The 20,528-nt window shown below is 45.1% G+C and overlaps 1 protein-coding gene across 3 annotated transcripts in view; it reads right to left on the bottom strand.

Annotated features, from left to right (window-relative positions):
• Positions 1–626: 626 nt before the first annotated feature.
• Positions 627–20,528, bottom strand: part of Hrh1 (histamine receptor H1) — a 90,342-nt gene continuing 70,440 nt past the window's right edge. For all 3 annotated transcript variants that reach the window (XM_031382965.1, XM_031382966.1, XM_031382967.1), the window contains exon 2: positions 627–3,411. In XM_031382965.1, the coding sequence (XP_031238825.1) occupies positions 1,910–3,411 (1,502 nt within the window). In that variant the 3' untranslated portion in view covers positions 627–1,909. The remainder of the gene's footprint in view (positions 3,412–20,528) is intronic.

The raw sequence follows: 20,528 nt of genomic DNA, 5'->3' as shown, positions 1-20,528 counted from the left end.
TGTGTGTGTTACCTTTATGTACACATGTACACCAAGTGTGTGCTTTGTGCCTGAGGAAACTAGAAGAAAGGGTTGGGTCCCCTGGAACTAGAGCTATTAATTCTTGTGAGTTGCCATGCAGGAGGTGGGAACTGAACCTGGGTCCTCTATATGACTAGGTAGTGCTCTTCACCACCAAGCCATCTCCCCAGCCCCCAATGCTTTTTGTTTTTAGGTTCATGTAAAAGCCTTCTGTGTAAGTGTTGGAAACTCCAAGCCTCGTCACAGGGCATCGTGTGTTCCTTAGCTGATGACTTGTATCCACTGATCCCTTCTTGTCCTTGTCAGACCCAAGTCAAAGCTCCTTTCGAAGCATAGCCTCAAGACACCCTCAAGCTCGAGTGTGAAGAGTGTCCCAGGATGCAAGAAGGGGTAAGATGCTACTTAGAACCACTATCAGGGGCAGCAGTGAGCACCGGCCATGGCTGCCCTGTTCACCCCATGTTCTAGAAAAAAAAAGTCCTTTTAAAGGACATTTATAAATTTGAGTAGAAACCAGACAGAAATCCTTGTCAGGCTTTCATTTCCACCTGTTCCCCAGCCTGTGAGACTCAGAAAAGTAGACACAAAGCAGCCATGTAACAGTATCCTTCCAAATGTCGTGTTGTAGGTAAGCAAAAATATCTCATTTGGGCAGATCATGCAAACAGGAACACAGACACAAAAGCCCAGCTTTTACAGGGGTTCCTACTTGCGACACACATTGATGTTTAACATTATAGTTTAAAATATAAATCACAACCTGACTGTGGCATAAATAAAACCGGATGCTCCCATGCCTTCAACAGGATTCACTTAGCATATGTGACTAGAAACCACACAGTCTCACAGAGAAAAACACATGTGTCCCTTCTGAGGTCACCCTCTGTGGACAGGTGTGCTCCATGCCAGTCTCTCCCCCCGGGGAATGTTGTGAGTACATGACAGGGGGTATTTCTTCCTTTTTGGAGAAGAAGGCGCTGGAGTGACAAGGAATGATAAGGATCTGGAGCCATACTAAGTTCTCATCCCAAGTTTCTGACGTGAGTGTCAAATGATCCCAGGAAGTCTTTTCCCTTGGCTATTACCCGCCTCGTCATGTCAGAGACCTGAAGTGAGAGCCCCCTGGTGGAGTCTTCAAGAAACAAGGCTCTCTTGCCTTTCCTCTGCTTAAAATGCAACCATGCAGAAACCACTTCTTCCTCCTCTTGACACTTGAGGACAGTTTTTGTTACTGTATGGTTGTTGTTGCTGCCACCATTTTAAGAGTCAAAACAACTAAAGGTTGAAAATGACGGGCTCACAAGCTGCCTAATTTCCTAGCAACTCTGAGACACGGGTAAGGCAGGTTCCAGGGTGGGGCAGACAGCTCCAGACAAAGCTCTAAGAAAGGCGAGGCTCAGAAGGACTGTGTTTTGAGAAGCATGGCTGCAACAGAATAGCTGCCATGCCTCTCCAGGCGTCCCCTGGGAGGGGACAGCATCCATGGCATGTCTCTGCAGTCACATAGCTTTTGTTCAGGAAGTCTGAGTCCAGGCTAAGCCTCCAGAAAGAACTGTAGCCACACATTCCCACTTCAGTTTACTAAGGAACTTAAGTCAGAGAGTTTGACTTCCAAGGAGTATCCAAGACTCCCACAGCCCCCGAGGGCCAGGCATGCTCTGCCTGGGTCTCTTTCAGATGCTCTGCATTCTACCCAGGGCACAACCACTCTGCTGCCTGCTCTCCTTCTGACGGTCCCTGGGAATGCCTTCATATTGCTCAGCCCAGGACCTTAGATTCCACTTCTTAATGCTCAGGGGGTCTAGTGACACCCATGCTTTCTTCCTCTGGTTCCCTCTTGGACATCAGACGTTGTCTATCCACTATGTGGCATCCTCTGGGTATGCCCTTAGGAACGAATGTGCAGAATTTTCTTGAATGTCTTCTTGAAGTTCTCGTTGCACAGGGGGTAGATGAGGGGGTTCAGGGTGGAGTTGATGTAGCCCAGCCAAATGGTGAACATGTGCACAGGTTCGCTGCAGCAGCTATTGCAGAAGGCAATGACCATGAAGAAGATGAAATAGGGAATCCAGCAGAGGATGAAGGCCGCCATGATAAAACCCAACTGCTTGGCTGCCTTCCGCTCTCGGTTCAAGTGCAGCCCGGACACGTACTGCCGGGAGTGTGAGCGGAGCCTCTTCCAGGTGACTTTGATGTAATCTAGCCCACTGTTAGACCCACTTCTCGGTTTGACTCTGCCCAGCCCTGGCTCTATGCTGGTGTCTGAGTCTGTGGTCCGGGAGAAGGACTGTCGATCCACCAAGGTCTGGTCCTCTGATGTCTCACTGATCCGCCGACATGCACTCAGGCTCTGCTCATCCATTTTGGGCTGGCTCAAGACCTGCTCATGGGCCTTTGAGCCCCCGACATCTCCCTCAGCCACAGACTCTGTCTGTGTGATGTCAAGACGGAAACAGGGGCGTGTGACTGTCTCCCTTTCCCCTTCTTGGCTGAAGACAGTTGGAGAGGTTACCTTGGGGTCTTCAGATGTTGACTTCTGATCCAGTCCTCCACTAGGATCTCTTGACGGCCTTTTCAGAACCCCCCAGGGAGACTCTTTCCCAGGTCTCTTGGCACCCTCCTTGGCATCCTCTGACCTCGGCTTGATTTCTAAAAAGGAAGGGAGGGACCCATTGGCGAGCTGGCGGTGTTGACAGTGTTGCCGCACAGCCTTGTAGATCTTCACGTAGAACCACAGCATGAGCAAAGTGGGGAGGTAGAAGTTGATGATGGCAGTCATGATCTTGAACCAAGTGACATTGTAGAAGTCTGTCTCACACTTGTCTTCCCGAAGCTCTGGGGCTGGGGACATGAAGTGATGCCAGCCAAGTATGGGTATAACCCACAGGAAGGAGAGAAACCAGGCCCCCAGGATGGTAGCTGAAGCACGGGTCTTGGTTCGATACCTCAGATACCGGAGGGGTTGCTGGACAGAGCGGTAGCGATCGATACACAGGATGAAGACGCTAAAGATGGATGCCGTGCTGGCCACGTAATCCATAGAGAGCCAAAAGAGGCAGAGGGGGCGGCCCAGGGACCACTTGGTCATGATGAGATAGAGGATGTTCATGGGCATGACGACTGCCCCTACAATCAGGTCTGCAACTGACAGGCTGACAATGTACAGGTTGCCCACGGTGTGTAGCTTGCGCTCACTGCGCACAGCATACAGCACCAGCAGGTTGAGGCCCACTGTGACCAGAGAGATACTACTTAGAACCACCACCAGGGGCAGCAGCTGAGGGCTGGCCATGGCCGTCCTGTTCCCCTCACACATCTTGTCTTCGAAGGCAGTGGAGGTGTTGGGAAGGCTCATTGGCACACGGGCAGCCTCCAGCAATGGCTCCCTCCCTAGGAGAAAAGACACAAGATCAGGGTTAGAGGTCTAGTCAAAATGATCAGAGGTCACCTATGAGCATCATGCTGGTCAGACTGGGAGTGGAAGCTGCTAGGGGCAGAGGGTACCCATCCCACCGTCAGGACTCATGTGTTCCTGTAGTCCTTGAATTCCGCCAGGGACTAGTTGCTGGATTCCTGACATTAGTATTAATATCAGAGATACCACCATAGACAAACCAGAGGAAAAAAACTCTGATCTTGTGGAGATTAGATACCAGAGTTTAACCAGGACAGGGTGATCAGCACCTTGTACAAGTCTTATATTGAACATGTCCTGAATGCCCTGAGCAGTCTCATTATCTGGGTCCTCTTTGATGGTCCTGAGACAGAACTGTGACCAGAAAGAAGCTGTAGGACTAAAAAGCATTCTCCCTCTGTGACAAAGATGCCAAGTTATGAAAATCACCCCTTCCCTCTACCCTACTCCTGAAAGGAAGTGAAGAAGGGGTGTTTGGGGTATGGCGGTAGTTAGGAGGTAGTTAGGAACATCAAAAAAAAAAAAAAAAAACCCTCAGAGGCTGTAGTTTAGGATTCTGTTGTCACGCAGCTGCTGAAGTAACTTGGCAATCTTGCTCGTATGGTAGCTAAATGTGTTCTTTCCTTAAGCCACTGCCCAAGAATTGTTGTTGGAAGAGGGCAGCTGTTGGAGGGGAGCAGTTGGGAGGGAGCTGATGGGGTGGAGCTATTGGGAAGCCCTTGGAAAGAAAGCCCTGTGCCTAGCCCTCAGAGTGAGGATGGAGGAATGCCTGCAGTTCCGTGGAAGTGGAAAAGCCTTGGGGAACTCTGTGAGCCGGCTGTGAGCCCAGAAAGAAATGGCCACCCAGGGATCTTAGCAAACAGCACTGCCTGAGAAAGGCTGCTGCAATTCCAAGAAAGGAGGGGGAGCCTCAAGGTCAGGCTTGAGGGAATGCTGGGGACTTCCCAAGAAAAAGAGATGCCTCAGGGACCCATGGGTTCTAGGTCTGGAGTGTGTGGTCACACACAGAGAACTACAGAGGGCCCAGGAAAGAACTGTCCTTCACTCCATGCCCCACTCAGGGTCAGCTACTTTAAAATAAAAGAAAACAAAATACCAAAGTACTAATAAAATGGGGGGGGGTGGGGAGAGGGAAAAATGTTTTCCAATACTGGGAATCAATCCTAGAGCGTCACTTTCCCCAAACAAGTGCTCTGCCACCAAGCCTCACAGCGTTAAATAAAAACGTCCAAATGATCAGGAATGAGATGCAGAGCACTCCAGCATCTGGGGACCCTTCTGGGCAGCTACAGGGTGACAGGGACACAGTGGCTGGGAAGTACCTGTGCTGGATCCAACCCTCAGACTTCCTAGCCAGGAAATAACAAGCGGTGTGCTCCCCCCTCCTTTCAGATCAGCAGTTTGAAGAGCAGATTCACAACAGTTTCTAAAAGAGGGCCAGGTGCTTGTGGCGAGAGAGGGAGACATGCCAACACAGACCCTACCCCGTCTGGCATCACAGCCCACAGAGACTACAGAGAAAGATGACAGAACCCATCCAGTCTCACTTCTTACAAGAGACTGTGAAGAGGGTGGGGACACACAGAGACAGGGATCCCCACTTGGTCTCATATCCCAGCGGGGACTGAGGAGAACATGGGGGACACGGGCTCCCAATCTGACCTCATATAACACAGGAGACTGAAGAGAAAGGGGGCATGTAGAGACAGGGGCCTGCAGAGAGGATGAGGGTGGGGACATGGATCCCTTCAGCCTCATACACTCCCCTAGTCCCCAGGAGACTGAGCAGTCTAGATTCTGCCAAAGGATCCTTATATCAAAAGCAGAAAAAAAAATGTCCCCTCCTTCTCTCCATCCCTTTCTCCATGCTAGGAGGCCAACATCCTTCTGAATTACAGTGGTGGATGCAGACTGAAGCCATCGGGAGGAGCAGGCTCTTTAGTAATTACAAATAGTAAAATCCAATCAAGCTCAAGTACCGTGAAACAAGCCAAAGGGCATTGTTTCTTCCACATTCTGGACCACAGACAGTAAGAGGCCAAGCCCTGGGCATCTCTCACACATCTACTATATTAATCTGAGCACCCCACACTCAGAGAGGCCAAGAAGTTTCCTCAAAGCTATACAGTTTGTGTGTTTGCAGAGCCTGTGGTCTTGGAGTATTCCCTTTGGGTCTCTCGCCTGAGTACCACTGGCATTTGGGAGAAGCCTTACTCTGGGTGGGGTCTGCCCTGTGCCTGGTCTGTGCAAACATCCCCAGCTTCAGTGCATGGGACACCAGTAGCAGAAACCTCCCAGAGTGACAACCGCATATCTGATGTCAGATATTCCCTGCGGTACAGAAGAAAGTGTTCCTAGAGCAATGGCACATTTGTCAAGCCTAGGGCACAACATGCATCTCACAGTGAGGAGGACTTGCTTGTGTTGTGGGTTTAAAGAGTGTGTGTGTGTGTGTGTGTGTGTGTGTGTGTGTGTGTGTATGTGTGTGTGTGTCCTTGCATCCGTGAGTCCAAGTGTCTGTGAGTATGTGCAGGTACTCTCAGAGACTCAGAGAGTCTGTTGGATGCCACAGAGATGGCAGTACAAGAAGCTGAAGACTGCTGGACTTGGGTGCTGGGATGCTCTGCAAAAGCAGTTCATTCTCTGACACAGAGCCAACCAAGTCTTCAGTCCTTGTTTTGGTTTTTGAGATGAGGGCTCTTGTAACCCAGGCTAGCCTCCACCTCAAACTACGTACATAGCTAAGGATGACTCTTGTCTCCATCTACTGAGTTCTGGGATGAGAGGCAGGTGCCACCAGGCCCAGTTTTATGCAGTCCCGGGGACAGAACCCATGGCCTCCTGAATGCTAGGCGATTTCCTGAGTGCTGCCAACTGAGCCACAACCCCAAGCCCAATATGAATTCTTTGAGAATAAGATCTTATCTGGTAAAGCCGGGAGTTACCTTGAGAAATTTAAGCTCTTCTTTCATGGGAAGCACATAACAAGAGGTAAATGCCATCCATCTTTCTCAAAGGTAATGGTCTGACTAAAACCTGCAATGTGGTTTCAGATGTAGCATTCAAGGTGCTTAGTACTGTGCCTGGCATATAGCAGGGGCTCAATTGTAACCACTATATTTTCCAATAGCCAAAGCTACTCCAGTCTAGCTAAAGAGACCACCTTCTCTTCTTGTTATTGCTTTAGCTTGCTTTCATTTATTTATTTGCTCACTTGTTTGTTTGTTTAGACAGGGTCTTAATATGTAGACCAGGATGGCCTCAAACTCACAGAGATCTGCCTGCCAGTCTCCCGAGTGCTGGGATTAAAGACATGTTCCAGCACTAACTTGAACTTTAGAAATCATTTATCTTCCTGATGAGTATTGTTCCATGCCATTTAGACAACTTGTCTAGCCTTCCTTGGAAGCTTCAGAGTTAGAAAAATTTTTCATAGTAATCTGAAACATGAACAAAGATATAGACCCAAGGTGGGCAATCTTAATACCTGCAAAGTAGAGGCAGGACAGGAGTTAAAGGTCATCTCTGCCTATTAATGACCTCAAAAACAAATCCAGAACAAAACAAACAAACAGATCTCCACTTTGTTAGTCCCCCCAAAAAACTGACCTGCAGGTGTGCGGTTTGTATATGGATGCAGACCCACCAACATGGGAGGGGCCTAATGGGTCCTCCAACCTCCTAGGGGACTGCCCATTTTGGGACCAAGGTAGACCTTCAAATCTTGGAAGAACCATTGGTACTGACACCTGAACCTGACCCCGGGCTTTCTCTGGCTTACCGTTTCACACGCTATGGCATTTTCCTTCCCCACTAGAGGTTGCTGCACTGGGAGTGCCTAACCGTGGCTTTTCGATCACCTGAATTCTGAGCTGCATCAATCTTTTTTTTCTTCATAGTTAAGCCTGCCTTGGGCATTTTGTTACAGTAACAGAGACTGAAGCAGAGACTATCATGTAGTCACTGATACCCAGTTTTAGACCACTCATGACAATATAGGAAAATCTGAAGACCAAATCAAACCTTCAATGTGTTGTTTGTATAGACTGGTGCCAATTCTACTGATCAAAAGGCTCTGAGAGAGAGTGGACCTCTGCTGAACTCATGACTCTCTCTGGGCTGTGAAAAACATTATCTTTAATATTTCCCAAGGTGTCAAGAAATGAGATTTGACTTAATTTAATGATAGGAAAAATAAGAGCACATCAACCACATTTGTTTTTAAAAACACAATAAAAATAAATTTCATTTGAAAATAATAAAATGTGTTGTGTTTTTTTTTAAAAACAGGTTTGTTTTCTCTAGAAGGAATGAGAATTCAGGATTCCATTTGAGCACATTCTGAACTGATCCCCATTCCAGCCTGCGCGCGTTCTTCATTTGCATAGATGACACTTCTAGTTGAGTAAGTAAACACATTAATTTCTTGGCTTCCATTCCAAGTAAAAAGTACCATGGGCAAGGCTGGGCAAGACTGTGCCAAGGGTGGCACAGCCTCCTCGTGTCTTGGAGGGTATATATTCCACAACACCCTAAGCTTGGCAGAGCCACCTTCTGAGTGCACAGAGCCGATGCCAGTGGCGGGGGACCATTTGAGCTCTGCTGCAGAGGTCAGCCTCAGTGAAAGAAGCAGTTGGCAGGTGACCTTGAGCTTGATAGAGGCCCTCAGGACCTTCTGGGGATACAGATCAATGTCCTGGTGTCTGGAGGCTGGAGAAATAGCTCAGTAGTTAAGAGTGTTTACTGCTCTCGAACAGGACCTTGGTTCAGTTCTCAGCACCCAGTGGCAGCTCCAAACCACCTGTAACTCCAGTTCCAGAGGATCCAACACCCCCTTCTGACTCTGACAGCTCTGGGCTTATACATGGCACATGAAGGCAAAATAGGCATACACATATATATTTTAAATAGGCATACACAAATATATTTTAAAGCAAAATATAACATTTCTTAGATATGATACTAAATGTTCAAGCCTGAAAGGAGAAATGGGTAAACCAGACTTTATTAAAGTCCAACATAGAGCCCAGCATGGTATGAGGTGTAATCCAGCACTCACGAGGCTGAGGCAGGAGGATCAGCATGAGTTCAAGGTCAGCCTGAGCTACACAGTGTGTGCTGGGGCAGCCTTGGAAACATAAGGAGATCTTGTCTCAGACAAACACCATGGGAAACTTGTCTTTCAAAAGGAAGCATAGGGTTGTGGAAGGCAGAGGATCCTTTGGTCTGTATGTGATATATCCAGGATATACCCACAATACACTGCAGGTATGACTGTGGTCATGTAGGAGTGTGTGGACAAGCGGTGGCACTGACCACATTGGGTAAACATGCCATGCTCACATGAATGAAACTGTGCGATCAAGTCTTCTAGCACACAGCACCATCAGGAAGGGGCTGTGACCACAGAAAGAACCCCTTCCACACAACCACGAGAAGATGAAAAGTGGATCCCCCTTAACAACTAGAAAGGATCTGAACGGACATTTTATCGAAAAGACAGAAAAGATAGGAAATGCCTTCCAACTCCAGAAAAATATCTGCAATAGCGTGGAGTCTCTAGGGAAAGGCAAATGACTACCACAGTGACACACCACTTCGCGTCTCCTGGGCTGATTAATAATTAAGGAAGAACAATAGTCAGTGCTGGATGTAGACAAGTTAGCCTCAAGGGCTGCTGGGAAATTATAAAGTGGCACAGGTGCGGTGGGAGGAAGCGCAGGTTCCTCAGATGTCTAAATATAGTCAGCTTTGGAGCAGAGATCTCAAGCCAGAGGCTATCCGTACACCAGAGAACCAAGAACATTTGCCCACAGGAAACAGGCGTGCAAACACAGTTGTTCACAATGGCCTGGAGAAACCCAAGGCAGCAGCCGCTGGCTGTATCCTAACTACGGTCTATTACTAAAGGGGTCACTGGATGCCAATCAACAAGAAGAAACAAAGTACTGATAGGCTAAGTCATGCATGGTGGTGCAGGTCTTTAATCCCAGCACTGTGTGGCAGAAGCAGGCAGATCTGTTTGCGAGTCTGAAGATAGCCTGATCTACACAATGAGCTCCCAGTGACCTTGTCTAAAAACAAAACAAAAACAACACACACACACACACACACACACACACAAACACACACACAACCTCCACACAGTGAAACACAAAGGCAACAATTATCCAGAACCAGCAAATCAGAGAGAGAGAGAGAGAGAGAGAGAGAGAGAGAGAGAGAGAGAGAGAGAGAGAGAGACAGGCAGACAGATACACAGACACATAGACAGACAGATAGACAGAAACAAAGTTTGTAATGACTCAGAGTGGTTCAAGAATAGAAGGAATCTTTGGGGAATGACACAATGTGCTGCAGCTGGTGTGTGTGTGTGTGCGCATGCGTGTGCGGGTGTGTGTGTGTTGCCTGCATGTATAGATGTGCACCATGTGTGAGCCTGGGGCCTGGGGACATCAGAAGAGCACACCAGATCCATTCCTTTAAGGATGGTTGTGACCTGCCATGTGGGTGCCAGGAACTGAACCTGGGTCCTCTACAAGGCAGTCAGCGCACTCAACCACTAAGGCACCATCCCAGCCCTTAGTATTTGAATCGTATGACTCATGGTATAAATGACTGAACTTTATAGTATATAAAATATGCCTCAATAAAGTTGTTGAAGATTTTTTTTTTTAATTCCTCCAAAGTAGAAGAGTTGTAAGTTCAAGGCCAGCTTGGGCTGTGTAGTAAAGCCTTACCTCAAAACTCACAAGCAGACTAGAATAGTAGATTAGAATTTCACTGCATTAAGAAAGAGGCTGCAGGGCCAGGTGCGGGGCATGCACCTGTAGCCCCAGCCCTTAGGAGGCAGAGGCTTCCCGGGGCACCGGATCTCTGTATCTGTTAAAATCACCATCTCTGTACTAGTGTGGGAAGCAGGGTGGATTCCAAGATTCTTAGGCCTATTGACTTCTCTTCTTAAAAATTTAAATTTCCATTTTTATGTGTGTGGGTGCCTAAGACTGTACTATGTGTGTGCTGGGCCTAGGAAGGTCAGAAGAAGACGTTGGGGGAAGCTGGAGTTGCACATGGCTGTGAGCACCATGTGAGTGCTGAGAACCAGAGCTGGATCATCTGCAAGAGCAGACAGTGCTGTTAACTGCTGAGTCATCTCTCCAGACTCAGTGCCATCTAAATGACGGCAAGCCAGCTGACTAACAGAACAATAGCTTCAGCCAATACCAAGACCTAACTGTTGTATGGGTAGTGGTTAGAGCACAAGGCGGGCATGTGCAAGGCTCTAAGTTCAATCAAACAACTAAAGCAACTGTGTATACACACATGCATGCACACACACATGTACACACATATGCAAGCATGCACATGCACGCACACACACACACACACACACACACACACACCCAAACACCCAATTAAGCTCACAGCTTCTTGGTAAGGATACACAGTGAGCTGTCACTGCTAACTTCTGAGTTAGTCATCAGAGCTTCCCCAGTTTCCCTATGTTACCATGGTATAAGGGTTTAGAACAGTGGCTCTCACCTTTCTAATGCTGTGACCCTTTAATACAATTCCTGGTGTTGTGGTGATCCCCAACCATAAAATTATTTTCATTGCTACTTTATCATTTCTCTACTGTTATGAGTCATAATGTAAATATCTGATATGCCATCCTGTACAAGGATCGTTTGACCCAAAGGCAGGGGTGGGGATCAAGATCCACAAGTTGAGTACCACTGGCTTAGGAGATCATGATTGTTTAATTGTCTGGCCTACCCCCACGGAGACAGATGAATGCAGGAAAGGGGTGCCAAGGGATATGTGGCCCCCCAAAAGGAATGATGGAAAGCTCAATTCAGCTGTTTCTTCCCCCTGGCTTTGGACATCAGTGATGAGGAGGTGTATGGATCCATCAGTCTGGGAGAGGTCCCTTCTCTCACCCCTCACACCACTAGTGGCCTCCCCTAAATCAAAGATATAGAACTGAAGCTTACAGAGCTTGATACCAACTCTAAGAGACCCAAAGTGGGGTGACAATGGACTGGGGTATGACTCAGTGACAGAGTGCCTGCCGGGTGTGGGGGCCCTGGGTCCAGCTGCAGGCTTCATAAACACAGTCCAGCAGCCACGAGAATAATAAGATTCACTTGAAGGGCCACACCACAGCACACCAACTTCCCAGACCTCCCAGTGACCTTTGCCCCCCCACCTCCTAACCTTCCTCTTCAGTGGAAGAGAGGGAAGGAAATAAATGCTTTAAATAAAAATGCCAGGAAATGGAAAATATGAACATCTATGCTAAGGTTAGACAGAACTAGTCAATGCAAATCCCAACCCGGCATGTGAGTGTCATCTCAGGATATGAGAAATAAAGTCTTTTTTCCCAGCTCCCTGAAGATTCAGCTTTGAGAAAGACATTTCCAAAAACCAATGTTACCCAGGATGTTCTCTGATTCAGGGGGAAAAAAAAAGATTTACAAAACTACAGTGAACAAAAGAGAGAAGAGGTGGGCGCGGTGTGGGAGAGCATGCCTGGAATTGGGTGCTCCCTCATCTGACTCCCTCAGCCAAGTTACCTGGGGTCCAGCAGGCTGTTACCGTGCTCCCACACTGAGGGACCCTCAACACCATGGGGCTTGTCTCAGAACCAAGAGCATGAAGAAATGGGAACCAGTGTGGCTGTGGACACCATTTGACATTCCTTCACTGGGTTTTGTATTCATCCATCTGCTCACTCATTCTGCCTTCACCCATTCATTCATTCATTCATTCACAAAATCTTTATTGAAAGAAATCCTCCTTGTGAATAGATAGAAGGGCAGGGCTTAGCCCCTGCTGTCCTGCAGTGGGCAGCTCTTACCAGCAAGTCTCACGCCTGCCTTCTCAGACTGCATCTCAGTGTTCTGTACCATCTACTTCATAGTGATGGGGTGGACATGCTTTTTATTTTTTACCCTATTCTTTACTAAGCACAACTGGAACCCTTGGACATACTTGCAATGTTCCTGTAGTTCCAGCTACCGGGAAGGCTGAAGCAGGAGGATCACTTGAGCCCAGTAATGTGAGAAGCTTGGACATCGAGATTTAATTTCAAAAGCAAATAAGCAAATGGACCAATCCCCAGAAAGTACTCTAGGTTTTTATTCTTAATTGTATGTAACAGTATGTGGGGTATGTGAGCCTAAGTACAGAAGGAGGCAGTGGATACCCTGGAGCTGGAGCTGCATGTAGTTCTGAGTTGCCTGATATAGTTGCTGGGAATTGAACTTGCGTCCTCTGCAAGGACAGTTCTTATTCTGAGCTACTGGGCCACCTCTCCAGCTCTGAATACCGTTTTTATTTTTGATCTTTTATAAAGACAGGGCTTCACTATTTTGCCCTGGCTGTCCTAAAACTTGGTAGCTAGGGCAAGGCATCCTTGAACTCACAAAGACCTGCCACCTCTGTCTCCAGAGCGCTGAGATTAAAGGTGTGCAAGAGTACACCCAGACCAGACATTATTCTTGGAGATGCAGAGGCCAACCAACCGTGAAACTCAGAAGCCCGAGAATGATCTGAAGATGCATTTCCTGGGCTCTTTCTTGGCCACACAAGGTACAGGGAGGAACCGGGAGGCCAGACAGAACGAGAATCCTCAAGCAAAGCCCACTAGGTTTAGTTAAAGGCCCTAGAAGTGGTAGCCTGGGAAAAATGGCAGCCTTTCCATCTTAAATGGCTGTACTCCAGCCAAGTCCTGCAGAAGGCCCTAAAGTTCTTGTCAGCAAAGATACAACCCTGCTCAGGAGCCTCTCTTCCTGCCCCCTGTGGATCTGACTATAGAACTCTCAGCTACTTCTCCAGCACACGTCTACCCACACGCCACCGTGCTCCCCTCCACAGACTAAATCTCTGAAACTGTAAGCCAGCTCCAATTAAGTGCTTTACTTTATCAGAGTTGTGTGGTCATGGTGATAGAACACTGACTGAGACACCCACAGACGCCACTAGAGAGCAGGTCCCTCGTTCCCTTTACTCCCGAGGGGATGGACGCGGGAGCAGGAGCCCCCAGCCTCTTCTGGTGCCAGCAGGAGCTGAGTGGGGTATCTTGATTTCACTCTTATCAGGAACAAATGGTGCGACATATCTCCCAATAATGACACTCCTTCTTCTACCTTAGCAGGTACAACGGAAGCCTGTAATGTGACCCAGACTCCCCTAACGTAGTCTAGAAAAGTGACTACATTTCCATAAGAAGTCACTTGTGTTATATAACGAGAATACTGCAAATAAAAATGTAAAAGATGGGGCTGGAGAGATGGCTCAGTGGTTTAGAGCATTGACTGCTCTTCCAAAGGTCCTAAGTTCAATTCTCAGCAACCGCATGGTGGTTCACAAACATCTGTAATACGATCTGATGCCCTCTTCTGGTATGCCTGAAGGCAGCGACATTGTACTCATATAAATTAAATAAATCTTTAAAATATATATAAAAGACACAGGCTGGAGAGATGGCTTAAACAGTTAGGAGTACTTGGTGCTCTTGCAGAAGACCCAACTTTGATTTTCAGTACCTACACTGGATATATTGCAAATGGCTATAATTCCAATTCGAGGGGATATGATGCCCTCTGTTGGCTTCTGTGGGTACCAGCCATGCACATAATGGAGGAAAGCATATTGGCAAAAAGTTAAAATATTTAACAAAAAGTTAAAACAAAAAGATCCTTCTTTCTTCCTATTTTTAAGGACAAACAACTAATAGATCTTTCTAATTCCTTTTAAAGATGTGCTGAGAACACAGCTTAGTTGTTAGAATGCTTGCCTAGCATCCAAGATCTAGGATTGATCCTAGTATTATATAAACCTGTCATGGTGGTGGAGGCCTGTAATCCCAGTTGGAGGTAGGATAAAAAGTTTGAATTTTAAGGTCATCCTTGGCTTATCCAAGGCCAACCTGGAATACAAGAGACTCTCTCTCAAAAACAAACAAAAATGGGGGCTAGAGACATGGCTCACTGGTCAAGATGCTTGCTATACTTTCAGAGAACCTGAATTCCTTTCCTAGCACATATGTGAGGCAGCTCACAATAACCTGTAACTCTAAGTTGTAGGGGATGTGACACCTCTTCTAACTCCAAGTCCCTTCCAGGAACCTGCATACATATGTGTACACACACACAGACACACACACACACACACTTTTAAAAAAAGTTAAATAACGTTATTTAAAAGTTAAAGAGACAATAAGCAAGCAACAACAACCACCAGTGGTAAGATACATTGGTCTCACAATAGTCTAAATATTTTTTTTTTGAAGAATTGTCATAAAGCGTTTCAGTGTTCAAAAGTAAATATGCCTGAGATAAGTTAAAAAAATCAAAAGTCTCAGGAAAAACAGAAGGTATAAGGAAGAGCTGAATGGAAATTTTAGGATAAAAATAATAAAAGTTGAAATGAAAACCCCATAGATGAGATCAAGGGTAGAGCAAAGGCAGGTAAATTGGTTGGGTAGCCATGTCTATAAACCTAACATGTAAGAAACAGAGGCAGGAGGATTGTCACAAGTCCAGGACCAGTCTAGTCTACCACAGCAAACAAAACAAAACAAAACAAAAAGAGTGAGTAAACTAGAAAATTAAGAGAAATTACTCAATTCCAACCCCAGAGGGTAACAGTCTAAATTTAAAATAATTAAGCAAGCGCCAAGAAGCTATGGGAATAATAAAATAGATTTAATGGAAGAATCAAGATAGCAAGGATAAAATATACTGCAAGGGGGAGATATTTCTAGAGTTGGCAGAAGATGCAGAGCTCATTTCTTTTATCATTGCTGTGCCCCAAAGCCTGTCAGAAACAACTAACACAACAAAGGCTTGTTCTAGCTCCTGGTTTCTGAGGGATTTCAGTACCTCAAAGCACGGGAGATGAGTGAGGTGGAACAGCTCCCTGGACAGGGATCACCCAGGCTCATTCACGTGATGATGGGCCAGTGGTTTCTCACCCCCAGGCAGGCTCCATCTCTTAAGGGTTTCAGTGCTGCACCTGGGGGGCAAGCACTCACTGCTGGAGTTTATGGAGGACATTTTTACTCATGAGCCTGTGAGGAACCCTTCAAACCACCACATGGTAGACCTAGCAAATTTAGAACCCAATGAATTGTAGGCCAGATACAGCTCTGATAACTCCTCACCAAGACACATGATAATTAAATCACTGACAACTAAGGACAAATGAAAAAATGTGGAAAGTGGTTCAAAGAAACAACATCTTACTATCACGAGAACATCTCATGAGAAAACATGGGCAGCGAAAGGAGTGGGTAGGGACACTCAGAGGCTCACAGAAAGCATCAAGTCCTCAGATAAAGAACTTGAACAGGACTTTCATGCTGGAAATAATGACTCAGGGATGAAAAAATTAAAGGTAGAAGTGACACAGAGCTCACACCACAGACCATGAAGCTCAGCACACTAAATAGTTCCTCAATGAGATATAAATCAATATAGCTACTCTCAGTTCACAACAAAAAGCCTTACACATGTGGATACGACTGTTGTAGAACTGGAGAAATGGCTCTGTTAACATTGCACAGTGCTCTTCCAGAGGATAGGTATTTGGTTCCCAGCACCCAGGTCAGACTGCTCACAAATGTCTGTAACTCCACCTCCAGGAGATCTGATGCCTTCTTCTGGTCTCAGGAGGCACTGCAGTCATGCATATATAACTCTACACACACACACAATTAAAAATTAAAATTAGGTCTGGGCCAGCCGGTGCCCTGAGCAGACCTTGGATGCAAACTCCGCAGCCAGTCCCACAACACCCAGAGGAAGCTCCACTCCCAGGTGCTCTAACACGCCCAAGATCAGAGGTGAGGAGGACACAACATCTGTCCCAACACTGGGAGTAACTGGGATCAGCGGAACCCAGGCACGCAGGAACTCTGCCAGTCCAGTGGCACTGGTTCCTTCTGGTCTGTCTGGGCCAATGCCCTAAGCAGACCTTGAGCCCAAATTTTGCAGCCCGTCCCACAGCATCCAGAGGTGGCTCCCCTCAGAGCTAATATGGCCAGGATCAGAGGATCGGAGGTGAGGAGGACATATCTGTCCCAACACTGGGAGCAGCTGGGACTTGCAGGACCCAGGCACACAGGAACTCAGCCTGTCCAGTGGCACTGGTTCCTTCTGGTCTCTCTGGGCCAGTGCCCTGAGCAGACCTTGGGCACAAACTCTGCAGCCAGTCCCACAAAACCCAAAGGAAGCTCCACTCATGCACTCTAACAAGCCCAGGATCCCAGGATCCCAGAATCATAGAATCACAGAGACAGCTTGACTCTGAGGTGTTCTCATACAAGCAGGATCACAGGAAGGACAGGCTCCAGTCAGATTTAGCAAGGGCAGGTAGCACTAGAGATAACCAGATGGTAGGGGGCAAGCGTAAGAAAATAAACAACACAAACCAAGGCTACTTGGCATAATCGGAACACAATTCTCCCACCATAGCAAGTCCTGGACACACCATCACACCGGAAAAGCAAGATTCAGATCTAAAATAACTTCCCATGATGATGATACAGGACTATAAGAAAGACATAAATAACTCCCTCAAAGAAATACAGGAGAACACAGGTAAACAGCTAGAAGCCCTTCAAGAGGAAACACAAAAATCCCTTAAAGGACTACAGGAAAACACAATCAAACAGGTGAAGGCAATGAACAAAACCATCCACAATCTAAAAATGGAAAGAGAAATAATAAAGAAATCAGAAAAAGAGACAACCCTGGAGTTAGAAAACCTAGGAAAAATATCGGGAGTCATAGATGCAAGCATCACTAACAGAATACAAGAGGTAGAAGAGAGAATCTCAGGGGCAGAAGACACCATAGAAAATATTGACACATTAGTCAAAGAAAATGCAAAAAGCAAAAAGCTCCTAACCCAAAACATCCAGGAAATCCAGGACACAATGAGAAGACCAAACCTAAGGATAATAGGTATAGAAGAGAGTGAAGACTCCCAATGTAATGGGCCAGTAAATATCTTCAACAAAATTATAGAAGAAAATTTCCCAAACCTAAAAAAAAGAGATACCCATGAACATACAAGAAGCCTACAGAACGCCAAATAGACTGGACCAGAAAAGAAATTCCTCCCATCACATAATAGTCAAAACACCAAAAGCACTAAACAAAGAGAGAATTTTAAAAGCAGTAAAGGAAAAAGATCAAGTAACATATAAAGGCAGGCCTATCAGAATTACACTAGACTTCTCACCAGAGACTATGAAAGCTAGAAGAAACTGGGCAGATGTCATACAGACCCTATGAGTACACAAATGCCAGCCCAAGCTACTATACCCAGCAAAACTCTCAATTACCATAGATGGAGAAAACAAGATATTCCATGACAAAATGAAATTTACACAATATCTTTCTACAAATCCAGCCCTACAAAGGATAATAGATGGAAAACACCAACATAAGGAGCAAAACTACACCCTAGAAGAAGCAAGAAAGTAATCTTTCAACAAACCCACACGAACTTAATTCCACCTCTTACAACAAAGTCAACAGGAAATATCAATTACTTTTTCTTAATACCTTAATATGAAAATTAATATTACCAACATACCTAATCGATTAAAATCCAAAAATATGAGGAATTAGAAATTTGTTGACAGTCATCCAATGGTCTTTCTAATTTGGTAATTGGAAAAATAGGTCCAATATTGTACAACCCATATACACTTTCTCCTTGTTTGTACGTGACAGTGTCTTGCTATGTACCACATAATGGTCTTGAAATCTTGCTTCTCCTATCTCAGCCTCTCTATTAGTAGTATTGTTTATTTCATGTTTTTATACTGTACTATGGTTTCAGAACAGCTTACATATTTCAAAAGTATTTATATAGCCAAAAGAAACATAGACAATTAACTTGGGAGGTGGCTTGTAAGAGAACAACAAAGAATTCTGTGCTTGAGGTTTGTAATTATTGTACCAAGTTTCCAAGAGGACTTTTTAAGTTACTCTCTCTCTGAGATTAATGCTTTTCCAAATTACCACAGCCAATGAACCATATTCTTACCCTCACCTAATGTCTGTGCCACCCTCCAAGCAGAACCATTGTTCATTGAAACAGTAGGTGAATGACTTTATGGATAGACCATCTTAATACACACACCATTTCTTAAATGAATGTAACCTGTTCTCTGTGGGCTGAGAATAAAGACACTCACTCAAGTCAAATAGCTTTGACCATAGCAGGAAGTCTGTATCCAAAAATTGTGCCTACAATTCATTCCTTTGCACAGCAGAACTGTCAACTCTCAGCTTAGCTATGATGGAGATAAAATCCTTTGGTGATGTAATGGTCATTGAAGTACAGCCTTATTACAATGAAATTCAATGTCTAAAAATTGTTCTTATTTGGGGCTTGTACCACAGTAAGAGCCAAGAGTTTAAGCTCTAGTAAATACAAAACAAACAAACAAACAAAAATACTTTATATATTTATGTTCCTTTAACAAATACTAGTAGTGATGTACTATTTTAAAATACACAGTTTATATGTTGGAGTTATTTAAAATTTATATTGAGAAAAACACATGTATTTTCAGTATTGTAGACAAGCATCTACATAAGACTGTTAAATTGATTGTTTTATATCAAACAATTTTTATAACACTCACTTTTAGTGTTATAATATTTTATAAATTTTAAAGAATATGACAAAAAGGTATTGTAGGTATTAAAGGGGGGGTCTCTGGGAGGAGTTGGGGTACAAAAGCAAAACAAGTATGTGATTTAATTCTACTTACTTAAAATATGTTTTTAAATGTTAACAAATTCAGCTAAATTGAAATCATGTATCTTTTCTCATCATAATGTAATAAAACTTAAATCAATAAAAAGAAAAAACAATAAATGTTTAAGATAAAAAATAAAATTAAATAAAAAGATTATCCTAATGTATATGTAGAAATGCAAAAGAACTAGAATAATAAAAACATCAAAAACTTTAATTATACTGTTGTTGTTGTTATTGTTGTTATTGCTGTTGTTGTTGTTGTTTGCAGCTAAGGGGCCTGGGTATGTATGCCACAGCACGTGTGGAGAGCTCAGTCAGTTAGTCTTGGCATCAGTTGTCTTTACCTATTGAACCATCTCACTAGTTTGGTTATCTGGTTTGATTTTGAGATAGTGTTTCATATAGCCCAAGCTGGCCTTGACCTCACTATGTAGCCTATGCTGACCCTGAATTCCTCTCCAGCCACCTGCCAAGTCCTGGTATTCAAGGAGTATGTGCTGCCACACCTAGAATGAATGAAACATTCTGAAAAAAAAAATACAGAATCCTGCTCACCCAGTTTTGATATGGTCATAACACTTACAATCCTGGGGGCTTAGGGGTGGGCATGAACAACCAAGTAGAATGGCAATCAGCAAGCAGTTCCCAGACATAGTAGAGGGTCTGGGCACTTTACAGAAGAGAAGAAAGGCTTTAGTTAATGGTATGGAAGCATCCCTGAGCCCTCAGGCAAAAAAAAAAAAAAAAAAAAAAAAAAAAGCATAACCCAAGCCTCGTGCTGGTTTACATACTAAACTGTAAAATATGACACTATAAAACCTTTACAAACCTCCAGGCTCCAGGGCTAGGCTGGGACATCTCAGATTCGAGGCCAAAAGCAAGTCACAAAAGGAGAAGAAAATGTCCAAGTGGATTTCATCAAAATGCTAAGCTTTGCAATAGAGCTTGCTAAGAGGATGAAAAGCCAAGAAGAGCCTATGTGTGAGTCACCAAGGACTAACATAAAGTTAGTGCACATAAAGAGCTCTTGCAGGGCACAGTGGTACATGCCTACTGGCCCAGCACTGAGGAAGTAGAGACAGGAGGATTGGAAGTTCAAGGTCACTGTGAGCTTGAGGTCAGCCTAGGTTATATGATATCCTGCCTTACAAACCAAACCAAATCAAAACCCAAACCAAAAACAAACTCTCAAAACTCAACAGTAAAGACCAAACTATCCAATCAGGAGAGAGGGCAATGTTAAGAAGAGACATTTCACCAGGAGATAGAGGACACACACACACACAGAGAGAGAGAGAGAGAG

This window comes from Mastomys coucha, unplaced genomic scaffold, assembly GCF_008632895.1.
Source record: "Mastomys coucha isolate ucsf_1 unplaced genomic scaffold, UCSF_Mcou_1 pScaffold20, whole genome shotgun sequence".
NCBI classification, from domain to species: domain Eukaryota; kingdom Metazoa; phylum Chordata; class Mammalia; order Rodentia; family Muridae; genus Mastomys; species Mastomys coucha.
The sequence above is the reverse complement of the archived record's forward strand: the minus strand, read 5'-3'. Positions and strand labels throughout refer to the sequence as shown.